At 44.0% G+C, this 18,336-nt stretch overlaps 1 protein-coding gene across 5 annotated transcripts in view; it reads right to left on the bottom strand.

The window, feature by feature from the left end:
• Positions 1-15,828, bottom strand: part of stxbp5a (syntaxin binding protein 5a (tomosyn)) — a 117,346-nt gene extending 101,518 nt beyond the window's left edge. For 4 of the 5 annotated variants that reach the window (XM_072679063.1, XM_072679056.1, XM_072679079.1 and 1 more), the window contains exons 1-2: positions 15,142-15,828; positions 12,519-12,616 (exon numbers count right to left, since the gene is read on the bottom strand). In XM_072679063.1, coding sequence (XP_072535164.1) covers positions 12,519-12,616; positions 15,142-15,282 — 239 coding nt within the window. In that variant the 5' untranslated portion in view covers positions 15,283-15,828. The remainder of the gene's footprint in view (positions 1-12,518; positions 12,617-15,141) is intronic. The other variant, XM_072679087.1, reaches the window with a different exon arrangement.
• Between the last annotated feature and the right edge of the window lie 2,508 nt (positions 15,829-18,336).

Raw genomic sequence — 18,336 nt, 5'->3', positions numbered from 1 at the left:
GGTGTGATATACACACCCACACACACTGCCTGTCAAGGTCACACCTGTGACTGAGACAGTCTCGTCTCGTATATGCACACACATACACTGTTACTTAGGCATCTGTCTATGGATAGGTGAATGTGTGTGAGGGAATAAACTAAACAACAGTTGCATTCACATACCCCTACTTAAGCACACTTTATTAGAGCAGCACTGTTTCCTGGTCTGTGTGTGTGTGTGTGTTTGTGGGGGGTTGAAAAAGGAAAAGGCTATGGGCCTAGAAGCCTCTTTGAAGCAGTGATGAAACAAATCGATGAGCCCGGGGCAGCCTTTGATGGGGAGACAGATTAGCTGAGTGACGGCCAAGTCAGACGGCTCGGCCAGCCTCGTTAGTGTAATGACGTGTGAATTGGTGGGTGTGCGTATGTGTGTGTCTGTGAAAGAGAGACCATTGTAACTTGCATGTGTCAAAGCCGCTGAACCGAAAGGGATAAATTGGCAAGCACTGAGCTTTGGCAGTCGCATACATGTGTACAAACGTATGTGTATATGTGTTGGTATATGTGTGTGTTTGTGTGTGTGCGCGAATCTGACTGCCCATTTGTGTGACTGTGTGAGTTTAAGGTGGTGAAGCGTAGCATTGCATCTGCTGTTTGTAATTACCGAACAGGTATGCGACCTCGCAGGCATTAGGCATTCCCAACCTGAGCAGAGGACACCATGACAGAGACAGCCTGTCTCCCTTAGCAACCGTATCCCATAATACACACAGCAACCGCCTAGTACCATAAATCCACAGCAGAGCGAGAGAAACACTAGCAAAGAGGAGACAGACAGAGGAGCAAAAGGAAAATAGACAGCAGAAGCGAGAGAGAGAGAGAGAGAGAGAGAGAGAGAGATAAATGCTCTATTTACATTGCAAGCCTTGCAAATCCAATTTTCTTCAGATCCAATTTTTGCCTTGACAGTTCATATATGTATTCATAAGTGAGCCATACCTGAAAAGACATGCATGCACACGCTTTGACACCCTGCTCAAACTGCATGATGACGACAGCGGATAGGAGTGTAATATAGGCCCATTTATGAAAACAGCTCAAATCTGACTTTTAAAATAACTGATTTATTAGATTTCCACTTTGCAGTGTGAACACAGGCAAAGCATTGTGAAAAGACTCCATCACCTAACACTGACATCCAACGATCACCGTGATTCGTTCAAATACACAGGTTTTTTAACTTAATGGAGATGGCAGCTTTCTGCGTCTGTCTGCCTCACTCGGTATGAAAGCAGACAATATTGAATCTCTTTCCAAGTTCTCCGTTCGAGCTTTACGACAAGGCGGTGAATCATGTGCCCCCTTTCGAGAAAATGTCACCCAGTTAGCGATCCGTCTAACACAGACTCGGGTTAAGAAGTCAGATACGAGGATGGGGAGGGGGTAATTGTACTGTAAATTATTTAACAGCCTTTCGGAGGACGTCACAAAGGGCACATTTCTATGACAACCAGGTTTAAGAGCATGTACGCCCCCCTTTGTCATGTCCCTGTCGCTGTTAAAAAGCCTCCTCTTGCACGCGGCAGTAAAGCGCAAACAGCCTGGCTAAAGATAAAGCCTGCCTTATTACATTACATAAAAGAAATATCTGCATTTGACACGGACTGATTCCATCTTGGCTCACGCTCACAAATGAGAATATAACGTACAAAGATGTGCTTGCTTGAAGAAAAAGGAGCTGATCTGCAGATTGCGATATTGGGGCTGGCTCATGGAGTCGCACCAAAGTCGTTCTAAATGGCTGGGGATGCAGAGCAAAGATTTTCATTGTTATGGCAAGATTGACTGTTACATAAGTGACATAACAACTCTGACAATATGTAAATCACCTCTTGTGAGCAACCTGACCAATTCTTACTCAGTCCAGATGAGTTCCTGATGCTGATTGGATGAATTTAGGTATGACCAGAGTGATTTAACAGATATATAAATAATAAATAATGCCATTATTTAGTGTGTCACAACTGGTCACCAATATGGTTTTAAAGATGCTCTAGAATGAAGAACTGTGTTTACCTTGGCATAGTTTCGTAATGAGGGTTCAGTACATGGTAGGGTTGCAACGATCTGAGATTTTCATGGTATGATAACCGTCTCAGACAATACCGTGGTATCAGTATTTTCCTGCATCCAGCATTAAAATGTTCGGTACAATTATGGAAGTATCACCATAAAAATATTTAATATCTGAAAAACTGAGCCTGGTTCAGTGTCTGATAAACTACTGTTGTAAGCATCCGTTTTACTGCTAAGTTAGTGGGAAATAACCCGATACTGCAGACGGAGGGGATTATTTCTGACATGATCCTCAATATAGAGATTTCTCTTTTAAGGCTTTCACACCAAGCCTGATTGGAACGGATGAAAAATAGGCACGTCAAATTGTGAAAATGAACGCATGTAAATTAACAGCGTTTTTTACTAAGTCTGGAAAGATCCAAATCAGTGTGAAAGGGTCTTAACACGTACATGCGCATCCAGCACAGCACACGCTTCATGGCCACGCTCACAAGATTTCCAGCACTGGCGTGCCTATACGTTCTAGTGCTTACCGCGTGGATTGAGCATGAGGAAACTGAGATAGGTTTTATAGTTGAAATGTCAAGCATTTTTGTTACGGAGACTGTTATTAACAAGACTCCGACTCTGATCTGCAAAGAGGGATGGTGTTCTCATAGATGGGAGAACAAGTTTGAGGTATTCCCTCTTTTAGCTGCCCCTTTACCTCTACATTGTTTGAAAATGGGATACCCATCCTCACGTCCATTTTGGGGGTATCAGAAGTAGTCCTCCTCCAAAGGAAAATCCTGCATAACCAAAATATGGCTGTAAAACAGGCCAATTCCAATGGTTTCATAACAGTCTTTACTCATTTTATTTACACCCCCAAAATTGACACAGAAAAACACAGAAAAGACATCTCCTTAATATCAAGTAGTTTCAGACAATGATGAGATCAGATGGAAAGGCAAAGGAGACTTAAGCATAAGTCTCAAATGTGTCTCCCAAGACAGTGGGGCAAAAAAGTATTTAGTCAGCCACTGATTGCTGAAGTTCTCCTACTTAAGTAGGAGATAACCTGAGAAAAGACAATCCAGGAAATCACATTGTAGGATTTTTTATTTATTTGTAAATTATGGTGGAAAATAAGTATTGTGGCCACCCATAAACAAGCAAGGTTTCTGGCTCTGACAGACCTGTAACTTCTTCTTTAAGAAGCTCTTCTGTCCTCCACTCGTTACCTATATTAATGGCACCTGTTTGACCTTGTTATCTGTATTAAAGACATCTGTCCACAGCCTCAAACAGTCAGCCTCCAAACTTACCCATGGCCAAGACCAAAGAACTGTCGAAGCAGTTGTTGAATCTACAATAGGCAAGCAGGCTGGTGTGAATAAATCAACTGTGGGAGACATAAAATGGAAGACATACAAGACCATTGATAATCTCCCTCGACCTGGGGCCCCATGCAAGATCTCAGCCCGTGGGGTCAAAATGATGAGAACAGTGAACAAAAATCCCAGAACTACACAGAGGGACCTGATGAATGACCTGCAGCTGAGACCAAAGTAACAAAGGCTACCATCAGTAACACACTTCACAGAGAGGGACTCAAATCCTGCAGTGCCAGGTGTGTCCCCCTGCTTAAGCCAGTACATGTCCAGGCCTGTCTGAAGTTTGCCAGAGAGCATACGGATGATCCAGAAAAGGATTGGGAGAATATCATGTGGTCAGAGGAAACTGAAATAGAACTTTTTGGTAAAAACTCAACTCATTGTGTTTGGAGGAAGAAGAATGCTTCCCCAGAACACCATACCTACTGTGGAGCATGGGGGTAGAAACATCATGCTTTGGGGCTGTTTTTCTGCAAAGGGGACAGGACGACTAATCTATGTTAAGGGAAGAATGAACAGGGCCATGTATCGTGAGATTTAAGTGAGAGCATTAAAGATGGAACATGGCTGGGTCTTCCAGCATGACAATGATCCCAAACAATCTGCTTGGGCAACAAAGGAGTGACTCTGTAAAAAGCATTTCAAGGTGGCCTAGCCTAGCCAGTCTCCAGACCTCAACCCCATAGAAAATTTGTGGAGGGAGTTGAAAGTCTGTGTTGCCTACCGACAGCCCCCAAAACATCACTGCTCTAGAGGAGATCTAAATGGAGGAATGGGCCAAAATACCAACTACAGTGTGTGCAAACTTGGTGAAGACTTACAGGAAACGTTTGACCTCAACCAACAAAGGTTATGTTACAAAGTATTGAGTTAAACTTTTGTTATTGACCAAATCTTTATTTTCCACCATAATGTACAAATAAATTCTTTAAAAATCCTACAATGTGATTTTCTAGATTTTGTTTTCTCATTTTGTCTTGCATAGTTAAAGTGTATCTATGATGACAATTACAGACCTCTATCATCCATCTAAGTAGGAGAACTTGCACAATCAGTGGCTGACTAAATACTTGTTTGCCCCACTGTATGTAGTGTCTTCACTCATACTTAAAACTTGAAGCTTAATCATTAACTACCACCATTGTGTACAAGTTACATGTTTTTATAAAGCACATTTAAACACTGCTTAAGCGAATTAAACTGATCATAAAAGTAACACACACATACTCTTATCACTGTCACTGTCCAGTTAATAAGCAAAAAACAGTGTGTGCCGTGCAGTGCTGTGCTGGTTCGCATAGTGTGAGTGAGCCGTTATGTTTCCTCACTTCAAAACAGAACAAACTCGGGATATTGTAGTGACTGTATTCTCACGTTTTTGAGGATTTAAGCCGAATCTTCTTTTCTGCGTTGGTCATGTTTCATTTTTTGGAATGTATTTACACTTGTAGTTGTAGTACTTGTAGTAAACACTTGTTTACTAAACTAAATTCATTATAATCTATACTATTTCTCATTAAGAGCTTTTTCAGCTTGATGTTGTGAATTATAATTACATAAATACACAGGCATATCAGAATATTATGACCACCTACCTAAAAGTAGAAATGTTGGCATGGACAGTATAGGTTAGGGAAAGTGTTCATTATAGAGGTTAGCTGCTCCACAGTGGTGCTTCAATTGCTCTGAACCACTTGCTATTGTCATCGTTCCCCTCTGGCATCAATGGCCTGTGGGGCACCATTGTTATGCTGCGGGAGGCAAGAAGTCTCAATACCCCTTCACTACGGTGGCTCTAGAACATTCCACGAAGTTAGTGATTTCCAAGATGCTACCATCCTTTGCATGTTACCTTTTTCCCATGACAATGGTTTTGCACTCTGCTACAACTGACTGGTGTGCTCGCTTACTGATACATGCAGCAAATCATGTGACATCACCCTATCATGTGACATCTGTGACGACCTGGACCGAGTTCATTCCAAACCAGGGGTGGTCATAATATTCTGAATAGACTGCATGTATAATTCATGCTTTATTTGAATTAACAAGCCATTTTGCAATATACATCATTCTTGATCAAGTCCAGATAACGTTTCTGTTTTGGACACATTATGACAAAAAATCTAATTGGAGAAAAAACAATTACATATCCTTATTTTAAAATTCTATCCTTATTTTAAAATTCTGTTCCAACTGTTTTAAATTGCTTTAGTTAGTAATTCATGTTCATTCTGAAAAGAAATAGATCTCATGACCACAATTTTTCTTGTGCCAGTGTTCATCTTAGGGGAGCTCAACAGAGGCGTATGACAAAGCACAAGCCAGGGATGCGAGTAGGTATCTGTGCTAGGCTAAAAGCTAACACTAGCAAACTGGACAACCACTGCTGACTACGAAACTGGAGCTATAAGAAATACTACAAAGAAAAGCACCACGTGGGAAAGCCAAACACAGAAAATGAAGCAGGTGGAGATGGGTGTTAGGCTAAAAGCTAACTGAGCTACAATCTTTCGCGTTAGCTAACCGCAGGTCCCAAAGAGGGCAGCAACACTATCCGGTAGGAGTCTGATATGGTATTGGGGTATGCGTATATGTATGAGCACAACTCATAAATTTTTCATTCTTATTGGGCATCTAAAGCCACATTGTTCAGTCCTACCACATTAACATATTTACTTATTTATTATTTATACATCAATGAACCACCAAAAATGCTGCATATATGTATTCGTTGGCACATCTTAATATACTGCATGGCATATCGCAATTACAAGATACAGCAGTATAACCGCAGTATGGTATTTTTCCAGACAGACTCGTGTTTAGCTGCAGGGACACTAGTTGGACATTGGGCAGACGCTGAGGGAATGTTCCAGCAGTATGAGGCGAACAGCTGCAGGCTGAGCACGAGGATGATTTGGCAGCAGTGCCAACGCCTCCTCACCTCGCACATTGAACCTTACACGACCCTCAAGACCTCTGCTGGGGTTAGAGCACAAACTGCGCACTGCTTCACATGCCTCCGGAACATGGCGGAAAGTGGAGCGACTATGAGTGCGTGGAAGGGGTGAAACGGAAAGCCAAGAACACAAATAATCGTGTCAAACAGAGCATGTCTGCACGAAGAACAAGAAAAACCTCTCAGACAAACAAAAGCACAACTGACAGTGGTCATTAATCAGAGAGGTAATAAGAGAGAAACAAGCCCTATGTCTGGACATATAGTATATGCTATAAGCAGACCAGAAGACTCAGTGCTCCAATCCAGTTCCAAAGGAAGGAAAAATAGCTATAGGAAAAGCTTCCTCTGGTCAACTGTGACCATTCTGGCAAAAGAGTCCTTCTTGTACATTTATTGACTGTTGTGTACTATTGGCATTTTACGCCAGAACAACAGAAATCCATCACTTCTCCTGCTGCTATTTACCCCACTGTGCCTGTGCAGACATTTTGATTGTATGCAAATGTAATGGGCATTAAAGCTTACATTAAAGCATTGTACATTATAAGAGTTACATTAATGACAACCAGCGTAGACATCCGAGAGTGAGCTAAGGGCAGAGGTCATGCAGAAATCAGTCTTGGCTAACAAAGTGAGTGCAAATGGAGTGTGTTTGGAAATGCAGCTGTCTGAGGCAGCTCGGTGTGACGGGACGTCTTTGTTAGCATGTCCCGTTCTCTATGGGAAACGCTAATCTGGCTGGGGTTGCTGATGCACTTGATCACATCCGGCCACATTCGTGCTGACAGCCTATCCCCAGCAGCCATGAGCTGGCAGTTCTGTTCAGATACACACCCACGCATATGCATGCACACCCCCCCAACCAAGACACACACACACACAAACACAGTATATGATGCTTGTTGTTGAGTCATAGCGGCAGGGAGGAAGGAGTTAAACTTCTTTTTCAGAGCCATGCCTAGCACACACATGCTCACACACATATACACACAAGCGTGCACACTTCAAATGATGAGCCTCACTTCAGTGGATTACATAAGCCAAGGCATGTGCGTCCTCAGGCGGAGTCTCTGTGTGTGAATCGCGCCCAGTCCCACGCACCCGACACGACACAAGACAAAGGCACTCCAACACACTCATAACAGCCATGACCTCTGGCCAGGAAAACACAACATCTTTCCACAAAAACACTGTCATCTTTACTATATGGTAAAAGCCTGGGTAGATACAGCTTTCTCTGCAGCGGCCACTCATTCATGTCACAGCCTTCTAATTTAAGCACAGTACAGAATTACAGTTAATAACAATTGCCCTGCACAAGAACTAATGTTGTCACAATGCCAAACTTTCGATACGATACCTGCCTAAATATGAAATGATACCACAGCAAAAAACTAAAACACTAGAAAAAGTAATGGAATAATAAATGAGGGTACTTATGACTTAAAATTATTAGTTTTTTTTTATTAATAAACAGAAAAGTGTGTGTGTGTGTGTGTGTGTGTGTGTGGGGCTATTCGCCATAAAGCAGAACAGACAGCAGAACAGAAAAGTGCACCTGGTTAAAAGTCTTTGCTTAAATACACACAAATAAACAAAACGACATTATCCAGGTTGTCCAAAATGATCAAAGTCATATTCATTTACCATACGATAAGTTTATAATGTAATCATTGCGACAGGGTTGTTTATAACTGTTGCTGATCTACTTGGAAACGCCTGATATGTAGCAGCATGGAATTTCGGGTAAACATAACCTTACCAGTTCTCCACATTGGTAGTTATCAACAAAAAAAGCCAGTCTTAAGTCAACTTAAACAGTCCCTAAACTGCCTCCTAAAACAACTCCCACTCCACTGACTTGAGCTTGGTGTAATTGTTTTAGCTATATCATTATTCACTTGACCACCTTTACATTTTTTAAACTCTGCATTTCAGTCAGAAAGATGCTTTGCTAAATTGGAGATGTTGGCTCCTTTGGTCTGTACAGGTTAAAGCATAGTTTGCAGACCGGTTTTGATGTGTCCACGGGGTTCCCCTGACTGAACCACATATTAGGGATGGCAGTGGATCAGTATTGGGCCGATCTAGGTATAATTTAATGGGTCGGGAATCAACTACTGTAATCTAAATCCAGTTTTGAGTCTTTATTTTAACCACGGTGATCAAAGAACCATCTGGACATTATTACCCAGTCTGCACCGGTGCGGGCATTCTCACAAGGTGAATAAAAAGTTTAGGGTCTGCAGTGTGGAGCTATTTTACACTGGAACATAACAACAGATCATAATATCTGAACATTTATAAAACTAGCACTAAACTCTCTGTTTTACCAGCGGGAGAACCGCACACCGCTTTTTTTCAAACTAGCACTGAAGAGCACATCCAGAACCAAGTGGAGGTTAATGCTAATTCAAATACACACATGCTATAGAAACCCCAATCACACACAGCACATTCACCCACTATAACCCAGTTATTACACACCAGTAGACCAACAACAACAGAAAACCGCTACTGAAAATAAAAGTTTAGTTTAGTTTTTTGTTTAACTGGTTAAATCCTTCAAACCTAAAGAAGCCAACATATCAAACATGTCTTGCCTGTTCAACTGCATCTAAGGTTAGTAATAAATGATGTGAATCTCGTGTGCTCAGTTAACCCTTGTATGTAGTTTCCTATATAGGAGAGAATACTTAAGTAGTTTTCGTAGCGCTAGAAACACAATTACATTCAGACACTTCCTCATCATCAACATGCGTCGGCACCGGTCACATAAACATGTGAGTGTCTGAGCCATGACTAAATCTGTCAAAGCATTGCACTGTTCATGGAACAACCTTTGACTGTCATACTGCTTAGAAACATCAGCCTCCCATTAACGAACTACGCAGAAAAATTCACAGCATTCAGTAGCTCGTAACCTTGTGTTCCACTGTCTGTTGCTTAGAATCACCACTCACAATGCATCTTGGTCCACATTCAGCTGATGTAGTCAGCTAAGATATTTACTATTAATTACGAGTGCATTGTGGGAAATGCCCTGAAAATCATGCTCAAATTCCACTTTCCAATTTAGACACTGAGAGAAAAATGAATAGTTGTTTAACTATTCACAAACTGCACACCAACATGAATCCTCTTGTTTCAATAAACATGCATTACTCAGTGCTCTTTTAGTCCTGACAATATTCGTGCTTAGCTCATATTGTGACAATTTATCACTATAATAATGCATCATTCCCATGGTGGTGTGTTGTGTTCTATTTAATTAACTCCACTTGTAATAAGATGGGTGGCTGGTGGCTGCCAACTTAGTAGTTTCTGTATTGAGGACTGAGTAATTTCCATCACATTAGAGCTCTGTGTTCATTGCTATATAAAGCTAGCAGCTTCTATCAGCACCACTATAATGATACCTATAAATGGTGCGTGCTACCTTAATGTCGAAAGCCAATAAGCTATCGATTGTTGCTAACGAGAGTCACTTTATTTGCCTGACATGACTGAGGGAGGTTGTGTTGAAGTATTCATTACATTCATGCTACGACAGGGAGCAGTGAAAAGTGTGGTGACCATAACCCGTGGACTACTTACAATGCATCTGCTCCCTTATGAAGTCATCGCACCAAGATCTCTGCTTGTGTGCATGTGTCAGAGATAGAGAGAGAGAGAGAGAGAGAGAGAGAGAGTGTCTGATCAATAGATCTGTGAGCGAGCCAGAGACACTGGGCCTGTGTGGCTGGCTGAGTTATGAGTCTGCCATTTTCTCTCCTCTGCACTTAACAATCCATTTTGCAAAGGACAGCGACCACCCGGCACAAGGTGGCTGAAGAGATGCGCGGCTTCAGCACCCTAAGCAGCCTGATTTTCTACAACAATACACACAATCATGACGCCAAGAGTAATGTAGAAAGCCAGCCATCTACTAATACACTAGAGTTGTAGTTTCCTGCTAAATCTACTTAAAAACTGGCATCCACACTGATGCTCAGTCTCATGGTGAAGCTTAAACTGTCCCTGTCTGAAAGTAAATGCCAATGCTTCAAATAAGCAGACGTTAAATGGGTAAAAAGTGTGATTTTTTCATCACTTTCCAAGCACGGCCCTTCTGATGAGTTCTTGGCAAAAGAGACAAAAATACAGAAAATTCAATTCCGTCCTTCTTCCTTTTCTCCATTACCACCACTCTCTCTTTCCCTTCCTTTCACAGTCCCTGCTATGCTCACTCTCACTCTCCCCTCCTTCCTTCTGCCCCTCACTTTCTCTCTCTCTCTCTCTCTCTCTCTCTCTCTGTCTCTTAACACTTTGTGTTTGAAGGCTGTGCCACTTTGGGGACAGTAAACACATTCCCTAGCCTGTGGAGGACGGCGGAGAGCAGCCCGCTTTTTTGGGATCACGGTGCATTAGCCCGCCGGCGTGAAACTGTAGACTTCCCTCTTTTTTTCTGCAGTAATCTTCCGGACGATTCCGCCCGCGCGCCGCTCCGGCCCCTTGATCTGCCACTTTCTATCATCCTCAGAGGCAAGAAAAACCACGACCCAGAGAGACAGAGCTAACTGACTATGGAACGTGGCCACATCGCCAGAGAAAAGAGCCACACTTCCAGACCACACAGCTCCACTGAGTCAAAAAAGTCTGCAGCATTTGCCCAGCCAGCCAATGTAGGAGGCCGATCCCTGAGCATCCCAGGACAATTCCGAAACTACATTTAGATTTACATTTAAGGAGGACTAATGCCTACTCCTAGCCCTCTGGCCAAGAGTGAGAGACCTCTGGACTCCCACTTACCCCTTGTCCACTCACATGGGGCTAGTCCTAATACTGGAAGGAAATACTGGTCCTAAGTTAGCAAAATCAGTGGCGTCCACAAACGTGATCTATGAGACCATATGACAGCCTCAAGCGCCAAGATGACCCAGGCTGGCTGAAAATACATCAGCAAAAGTATGAATCACTAATGATCTGCAGTCATGAAGCCAAGGCAAGTCAATGTATTTTACGTGAATCAGTACTCAGTAGTAATCACTACTCAGTACCGACTTCAGTACCCAACCCTAGATGAAGTAGTTTTATGTATACCATTCGGTTGTTAGTGCATACATGGGCTGGTGAGAAAGCCACTATCAGCCCCAAAAAGCAAAAAAGGGGCAAACCCATAGCTGAGGATAGCTGAGGGAACCGAAAGCTGACAGTAAGGCTCCAGGCTGTGAGGGCACTGGGGAAAATGAGGCTGTGAGGTGAGGGGGCAAGCAGCCCAGCTAAACCGAAATTAGGGCCTCTCATTCCCCATCATCTCCCGGCACCACACTCTTATCTGATCACAATCACTGCACGAGCCTTAGTGACGGCGAGCTCCTCAAAAGCGATCCATTTCTAAAGAGGGTCAATTCTCTCAAGTGCCGCCGTCGGCATCAACTTCCACTGAGTCGGCTCAGCCCGACATGGGAAAGGGGTTGGAAGCAGAACCTATTCGCAGATATGGCCAACAGTAACCTTTTTCATTCAGAGGCAATGCGGAAAAGAAGTATCACCAGGATTTTTTTCAATTACAGAATTCTGATGTGCAATGCTATGCTGCACCTGCAAGCATGTGAGTGAACTGGAAACAAACAGGAGTTAATAGTAAAAGTCAGACGGTCTTTTTAAAGCCAACGTTTCAAGGCAGCCTTTTCAGATTTAACAGGAAGCTTCTCAAATCTGAGAAGAAATGGAATCTGAATGGTTTCCGCTTGCTTATAGACCAAAAATGTGCTTCTCCCTGTCAGACATAGCAAGCTGAATAGACAGTGATGACTTCCATTAGTCTGATCTCAGACATGTTCCTCCAAATACAATCCCTATTTCAGCATTAGCACGCAGAGTCATAGCTCGAGACGTGAGATCAACATAGGCAAAGAGTGTCGCCTTTGGTGTTACTGAACAGAGTCCAAGAGTTCTTTGCACTTAGTCAGTGTGACGAGTAGAGATGAACACAAATGCCCACATCTTAACAGTTTTAAAACCAGTACTTACGGGTGCTTCCTTGCAGTCCATCTGAAACCAAAACCATGCATTAGGACACACACATACACACACACACACACACACACACACACACAGTAAGATAAAGGATACAATCGTAAAGCTCCACTTTGAGTCCCAATGGCGAGGATTTTCTGGACTGGGTCGAATGCCATGGAGGACGGCTGATAGGGAAAGCCATGGCGGACAGTCTGAGGATCCAGGAAGGCAATGATGGAAGGAAAAAAGCATAAAAGATAAAATGTAAGTAATTTTGACTTTTAGATCAGACTTACAGACTTAAGAGACATACTGAAGTGGCTTTAAATAAAGAACCCTACAAACTGAAACACTTTATACAGAAACTCTTTAACAGCTTTAAAAGTAAATAGGAGGGTAAAAAGCTGTGTAGGCGTTCAATTGTGAAACAGTCTTGACTCCACATCTTCCAGACCCACCTCTTCCAAAAGTACTTGGGCAAAGTGTAGTGTCAAGTATTATGGTCTCCATACTGTCTTTTGTAATTAGTAGTATCTAAGCTTAGAGGTATCTTTTGGATCCTAGCCGATACAAACTAGCTACGGGTATTTTCTGAGTAAACAGTGAATTTTACACTTTTGTAGCCTTCTCTCCCTTTTGTAGCGTCTCAGGATACGAGTGTCTGCTAAATGCTCTAAGTGTAAATATAAATTCACCCCTCTCATAAGTAAAAGTGGCGATTAATCGCGCTGTAGATACTTGTAACAGTGGAGAGCATCATCACCACAGTTTGCTAGTTATGGCGATGTGCTTAACGGCACGTGGCGAAAGCCGGGGCAGCGAGTGGGCATCTGTGCTAGGCTAAAAACTAGCTAACGCTAGCTAGCCAACCGGCTTTTACCCTGTCTGTCTTTCCAACAAACCTTAACTGACTATCAAACTTGAGCTAAACACACGTAAGAAGGGGAAGCTTTGCCTCCTTTTTTTCACTAAGACTCAAGAAAGACGAACCTTGGGAAACGAGTGTGAGCTAGGCTAAAAGCTATCCCAGCTGCGGCAGCTAACCGCACACTGAGCCTCAGAGAGGACAGCAGCACTATCCGATAAGACCCTGGAATAATAATAATTAAAAAAAAAAAATATATATATATATATATATATATATATATATATATATATATATATATATATAATATAGCAACACGCATCGCCCAGCTAACCTTACATGTCTACACGAGCCTTTTCTGCAGCTCTCTCTCTCTCTCGCTCTCTCTCTCTCTCTCTCTCTGTTTGCTTAATGAGAGAGTGAGGGCCTAAGCGTGTTACATAAGCGGCGCGCGGGCACCTGCCGCTGCCGGAGCGTTTCAGCCTCAACGCCGAGCAACAAACTCAAGCCCTCATTCAGCACAAGCACAAGCAAACCGGTCCGTGCTGCAACAGACCTAACATGCATGGAGCTTCAGTGATTATTAAGGCCAGTAAAAGACGCCTGTGCGTCGCCATCTCTCCTATTTGCCCCCAAAGGTAAAGCAGTGGATCTGCAAGGGGAGGTTTGCCGCTTATGTGACAAACGTCTTGGAAATGCACTGCGTTTTTTTTTTTTTGTTTTTTTTTTTTAGTCCAACCTACACTGACGGCCAGAGCCTGCGCAATGGTACCATGTTGCACGCTTCAACAGCTGCACAAAGAGGAGATGCTGCATTTTCACAACACGTGTAACTGATGCAATGAACTGGGGGATGCTGCAGTGGGTGAAGCGTCCACGCTGTATCCAATAGCATTTCTAATTCAACCAGTCCAGTGCGTTTGTGGACGCTGTCCCATATGGTCTGTGGCAACGTAGCCAATCCAAAATGTGTGCTTGTTGAGAGCCCAGAGCAGGGGATATCAATCGTGTATGCGTGAGTACAGTGTTTCCCTGCACGAGAGGAACACTGCACACACATTATTCTGCAACTCACCAACTGACATGTTAATCCCAATCCTAAGGATTATGCAAGACGTGGATTGTTTACCCCCCTCCCCCAACACACACACACACACACACACACATGCATTTGCTGTCACCATACACCATGCGGTCGCCTTAACCAATCAGTCACAGCAGCACGTTCAACGCTACAAAAAAAAAACAACTGCAGACGAGGCGACGGTGCCTTTCACACACACACACACACACACACACACACCAAATGTTCCAGTGCTGCGGGAACCAAACTAATCTTCACACCGTTAAGATCATAAATACAGAGTCAGTGCTTTCAAGCCTTTACTGGACACACACTGTAAAAATACCCTTCCCCTCTGTAGCTGGATTTCATTGGGTGCATGCTCACTCAGGCCATCACTCAGCTCAATCATCGAGCGCACGCGCTCATAGCACCTCTTCCTCATCCTCCGTGGAGACTAGAAAACACGGCTGTGCCGTTTCTGCTGTATTTTACTCTGGAGCGACGCTTCCCTCATCCCTGCAGGACTGAGCGCTCCAGATCTCCATTCCTGCCAAATGTGCGTCAGCTATCTGCCTTCAAACAGCTCTTGGCAAGAAAACAGCGCTGGCTGTCGCATTTGCCTGCCTGGAAAGAGACACGACTCCTCTTCAGTGAGCACTACATCTACCACGGCCGGCCCGACTGCGTGTTTCTACAGTCTCTGTAAGAGCCTACAGAGGAAGGAGAAAAGCTCCACAAGTCTAATCACCCAGCGCTACACAGCGAACCAGACAGTGGCCGAGCCGCCTACTTGCCCATCCACACACCTTGCAAAGCTGAAAGTGCTCGGACTGGAGGGTCTCCGGGATAATGAAGTCGTTCTCCTTAGCCCCGGTATGCGGAGACGGCGAGGGGGACGACACGGCCGTGAGGCCGTCCAGCACCTTCCGGATGTTAAACTTCTTCATTTTTCCCCCCCAGGTTCAGCCAACACGACGATGGATGGAGCACCTGAGACGAGATCACCCGGTAAAGATGAGGATGAGGAACAGGAGAAGGAGGAGGAGGGGGTGGGGGGATGCCGCTCTCTCTCTCGCTCTCGCGCTCTCGCGCTCTCGCTCTCTCTCTCTCTCGCTCTCTCTCTCTCCCCCTCTCTCTCTCTCTCTCTTTCTTTTCGCGGTGGCTCTCTGTAAATCTCACATCTTACTGCTCGGGGGGGTTGGTCAGCGTGTCGTCCATGGTGCGCGTTGGCGTGTGATGGGTTTTTCTTATCGGGAGCGCTGGTGGGGCGAGCGTTTAGGCTTCTCCAACTCGAAGTCCCGCTGCGTCTCTCTCTCTCTCTCTCTCTCTCTCTCTCTCTCTCTCTCACTCCAACTCGGCCACGCCCCTCTCCACTGCGTCTCTGCTTCTGTCTCTGCTCTCGCGCTTTTGTCCGCCTGTATAGCTGCTGTTTTTACCCTAAGCGTTTTCCCCCTTATTTCTCCCTGAATTAAAAAAATATATAAAACTGTTTTTTTTTTTATTGTTTTTGTTTTACTCTGCCTTGCTCCCGCTCTCTCTCTGGGCCCCGCCCTTTTTTCCCCGCGAAACACCCGGATGTTTAAAAGCTCTTGTCACACATCTCCGTGCTATAGGTTTTGAGCGCGCGGGCAGGGTCACGTGACCAGCCGCGAGGCAGCACCCGGCACCTGGAGTGGTGGGATGTAGCCAATAGTAGCGAAGGCGGGCGGGGCGCTGCGCCCGCAGTGGAAGGATGCAGCCAATAGTAGTGGAGAGGGGGGCGGGGCGCTGCACCTGCAGTGGAAGGATGCAGCCAATAGTAGTGGAGGTGGGCGGGGCGTTGCACCTGCAGTGGAAGGATGCAGCCAATAGTAGTGGAGGGGGGCGGGGCGTTGCACCTGCAGTGGAAGGGTCTCAGGCGAGCCTCTTCAGCCCAGCTACCGACTCGAGTGCGTCTGTCTACGGTACATGGCATGTTGACATACAGACCGGACTAGAGAATCCACAGCACTGGATATTAGTATCAACTGCTGACTGCATGATTATTTGGGGGGAAAAAGCTTACATATTGTCGCTGTCACGCAAAAACCTTGTATCTCCAAAATACAATACAAATTTACAGAAGAAGCAAAATAAATCAATGTAGAAAGATTTTTACATTCATAGTTTATGCATGTATACATTTTTTATCACAGATGAGGTGTCTGTGTTAAGCAGCTATAATGTATATAACTAAAGGCTGGGGACCTAACAAAGCATGACAACAGCAGCTTAGAAAAGCAGTCTAGTCAAGACAGCCACTAGTCCAGTCACTATTAATGATCGCCACCTGGGCAACCGTCCATACAGTTCATGTGCAAGGCTGCATGTTCAGGTTAGGCCACAACTAGAACTTGTATAATATTGCGAAGGGATGGAGACTGAGACAACAGCTACAGTTCAAAGCCTAGGCTGCAGCCTCTGTAAGGCGGATCCTCGGTAGGACTGTCCTATGAAAAGTCCTTCTTATTAGCCTGTTGGTCCCTGAGATGGAACAGTCTAACCAGGCTGCGTGGTGACGTCACGCAATGGCTCCTCCTCTTGCAATTTCGGCACAAAACTTGTGTGCTTTCTTAACATTTTTCAACATTGGTGCTTTTCCCCCAGCGCTATATGTGCACAGAGAACTGTGGGTAACTGAGGGCCAGGAAGGATACATACAGGTTCCATCCTTCAGATCTTTCAGAACGTAGGCTGCATTTCTGGGACATATACGAAGGGTCCCTCACTTTAGAACAGCCTTTTATTAGTAGAAGTAGTGGCGGAGAAGGCTAGGCAGCCTAGGACTTGGAACGCGGCTAGTGACTGAAGCGTATTGGATCGTCTAACTTGTGTAAGAGAAAAAACAGATTCAGGAAAGAGACATATGGGAGATACATGTCCTAAGCTCTGAATGTTGAGGACTTTTGTAAATGAGTGTCCTTATTCAACAAGACAATGGAATAAGCATGGGTTTCTTAAACACCCTTGCACAACCTTTATATCCTATTTACAGATCATTATTTAACACTTCCAAAAAAGGCTGGTCCCTACACCAGTATGTTGTACTTGTGAAGTCGGACAGTTCAGGAATTACAGCTGTAACAGATTGCATTAGCAGCTAAAAACACTGCACTTCAGCCTTTAGAGAAGCATTAGTTGTCAGCCTACCAGTGCAGGCGCCTCTCAACAGAAAACTAAGTATCTTTTTTCAGCCGAGGAGACGGATCTACTTAATCTTCCCCCAGATTACAGAACCAGCACGGTGGCCATTAGGCCGAGCCACGGTCACCGAGGCCGAGCAAATCTCATGTCTGTGATATCAGACTGCGGCTTGTGGAAAACCTTCTATCAGGATGAACTGCAGGGATTCCTGTAACACAAGAGCAGGCAAGGACATGTGAGATAAGGGTGCAGTTTCTCAAGAGAAGTGCAGCGCTCAGATCGCCTTAGCCATAACAGACAAGCTGTGTCCCAAATCTTCAATAGAGTAATAGTGCTGGTCACTTTTAGTGTACAGAGGGGTAATGTATGTAGTAAATGTAAGATGCCGTACATTTTTAGTACCCTGATAATGACCTCAAACTGTTGACAGATAAAGTGTGCGTTCAGTAAATAGGTACACAATTTATAGGGTTAATATTTATGCTTCATTTAATCAATGATGTTTCTTTGTGTGAAGGCAGGTTCAGTGGTATAACAATGCCAGAGTTGTGCTATAATTAACAATCATTCTTGATTCTTGTAGTTAAAATTTGTCACTTTGCATGCACAACAAATGGTTTGACATTTGCATTCAGGACTTTCAGGTATTTTGTGTAATCCATTTTTCCTTTCACCTGTGCAATACTGTCATTGCCACTGACAGCAGCACAACCTCATGCTTCACAGTTGGCAAGGTGTTCTTTTCTTGAAATGCATTTTTTCTCTGTAAACATACAGCAATAGTTTTCAAAACTCACCTGGCTTCTCTAGATGTTCTGTAGCACACTTCAAATGTTGAA

Source organism: Salminus brasiliensis, chromosome 1 (assembly GCF_030463535.1).
Source record: "Salminus brasiliensis chromosome 1, fSalBra1.hap2, whole genome shotgun sequence".
Taxonomy (NCBI): Eukaryota; Metazoa; Chordata; class Actinopteri; order Characiformes; family Bryconidae; genus Salminus; species Salminus brasiliensis.
Note: the sequence above shows the minus strand (reverse complement) of the source record. Positions and strands in the feature narration are given on the sequence as shown.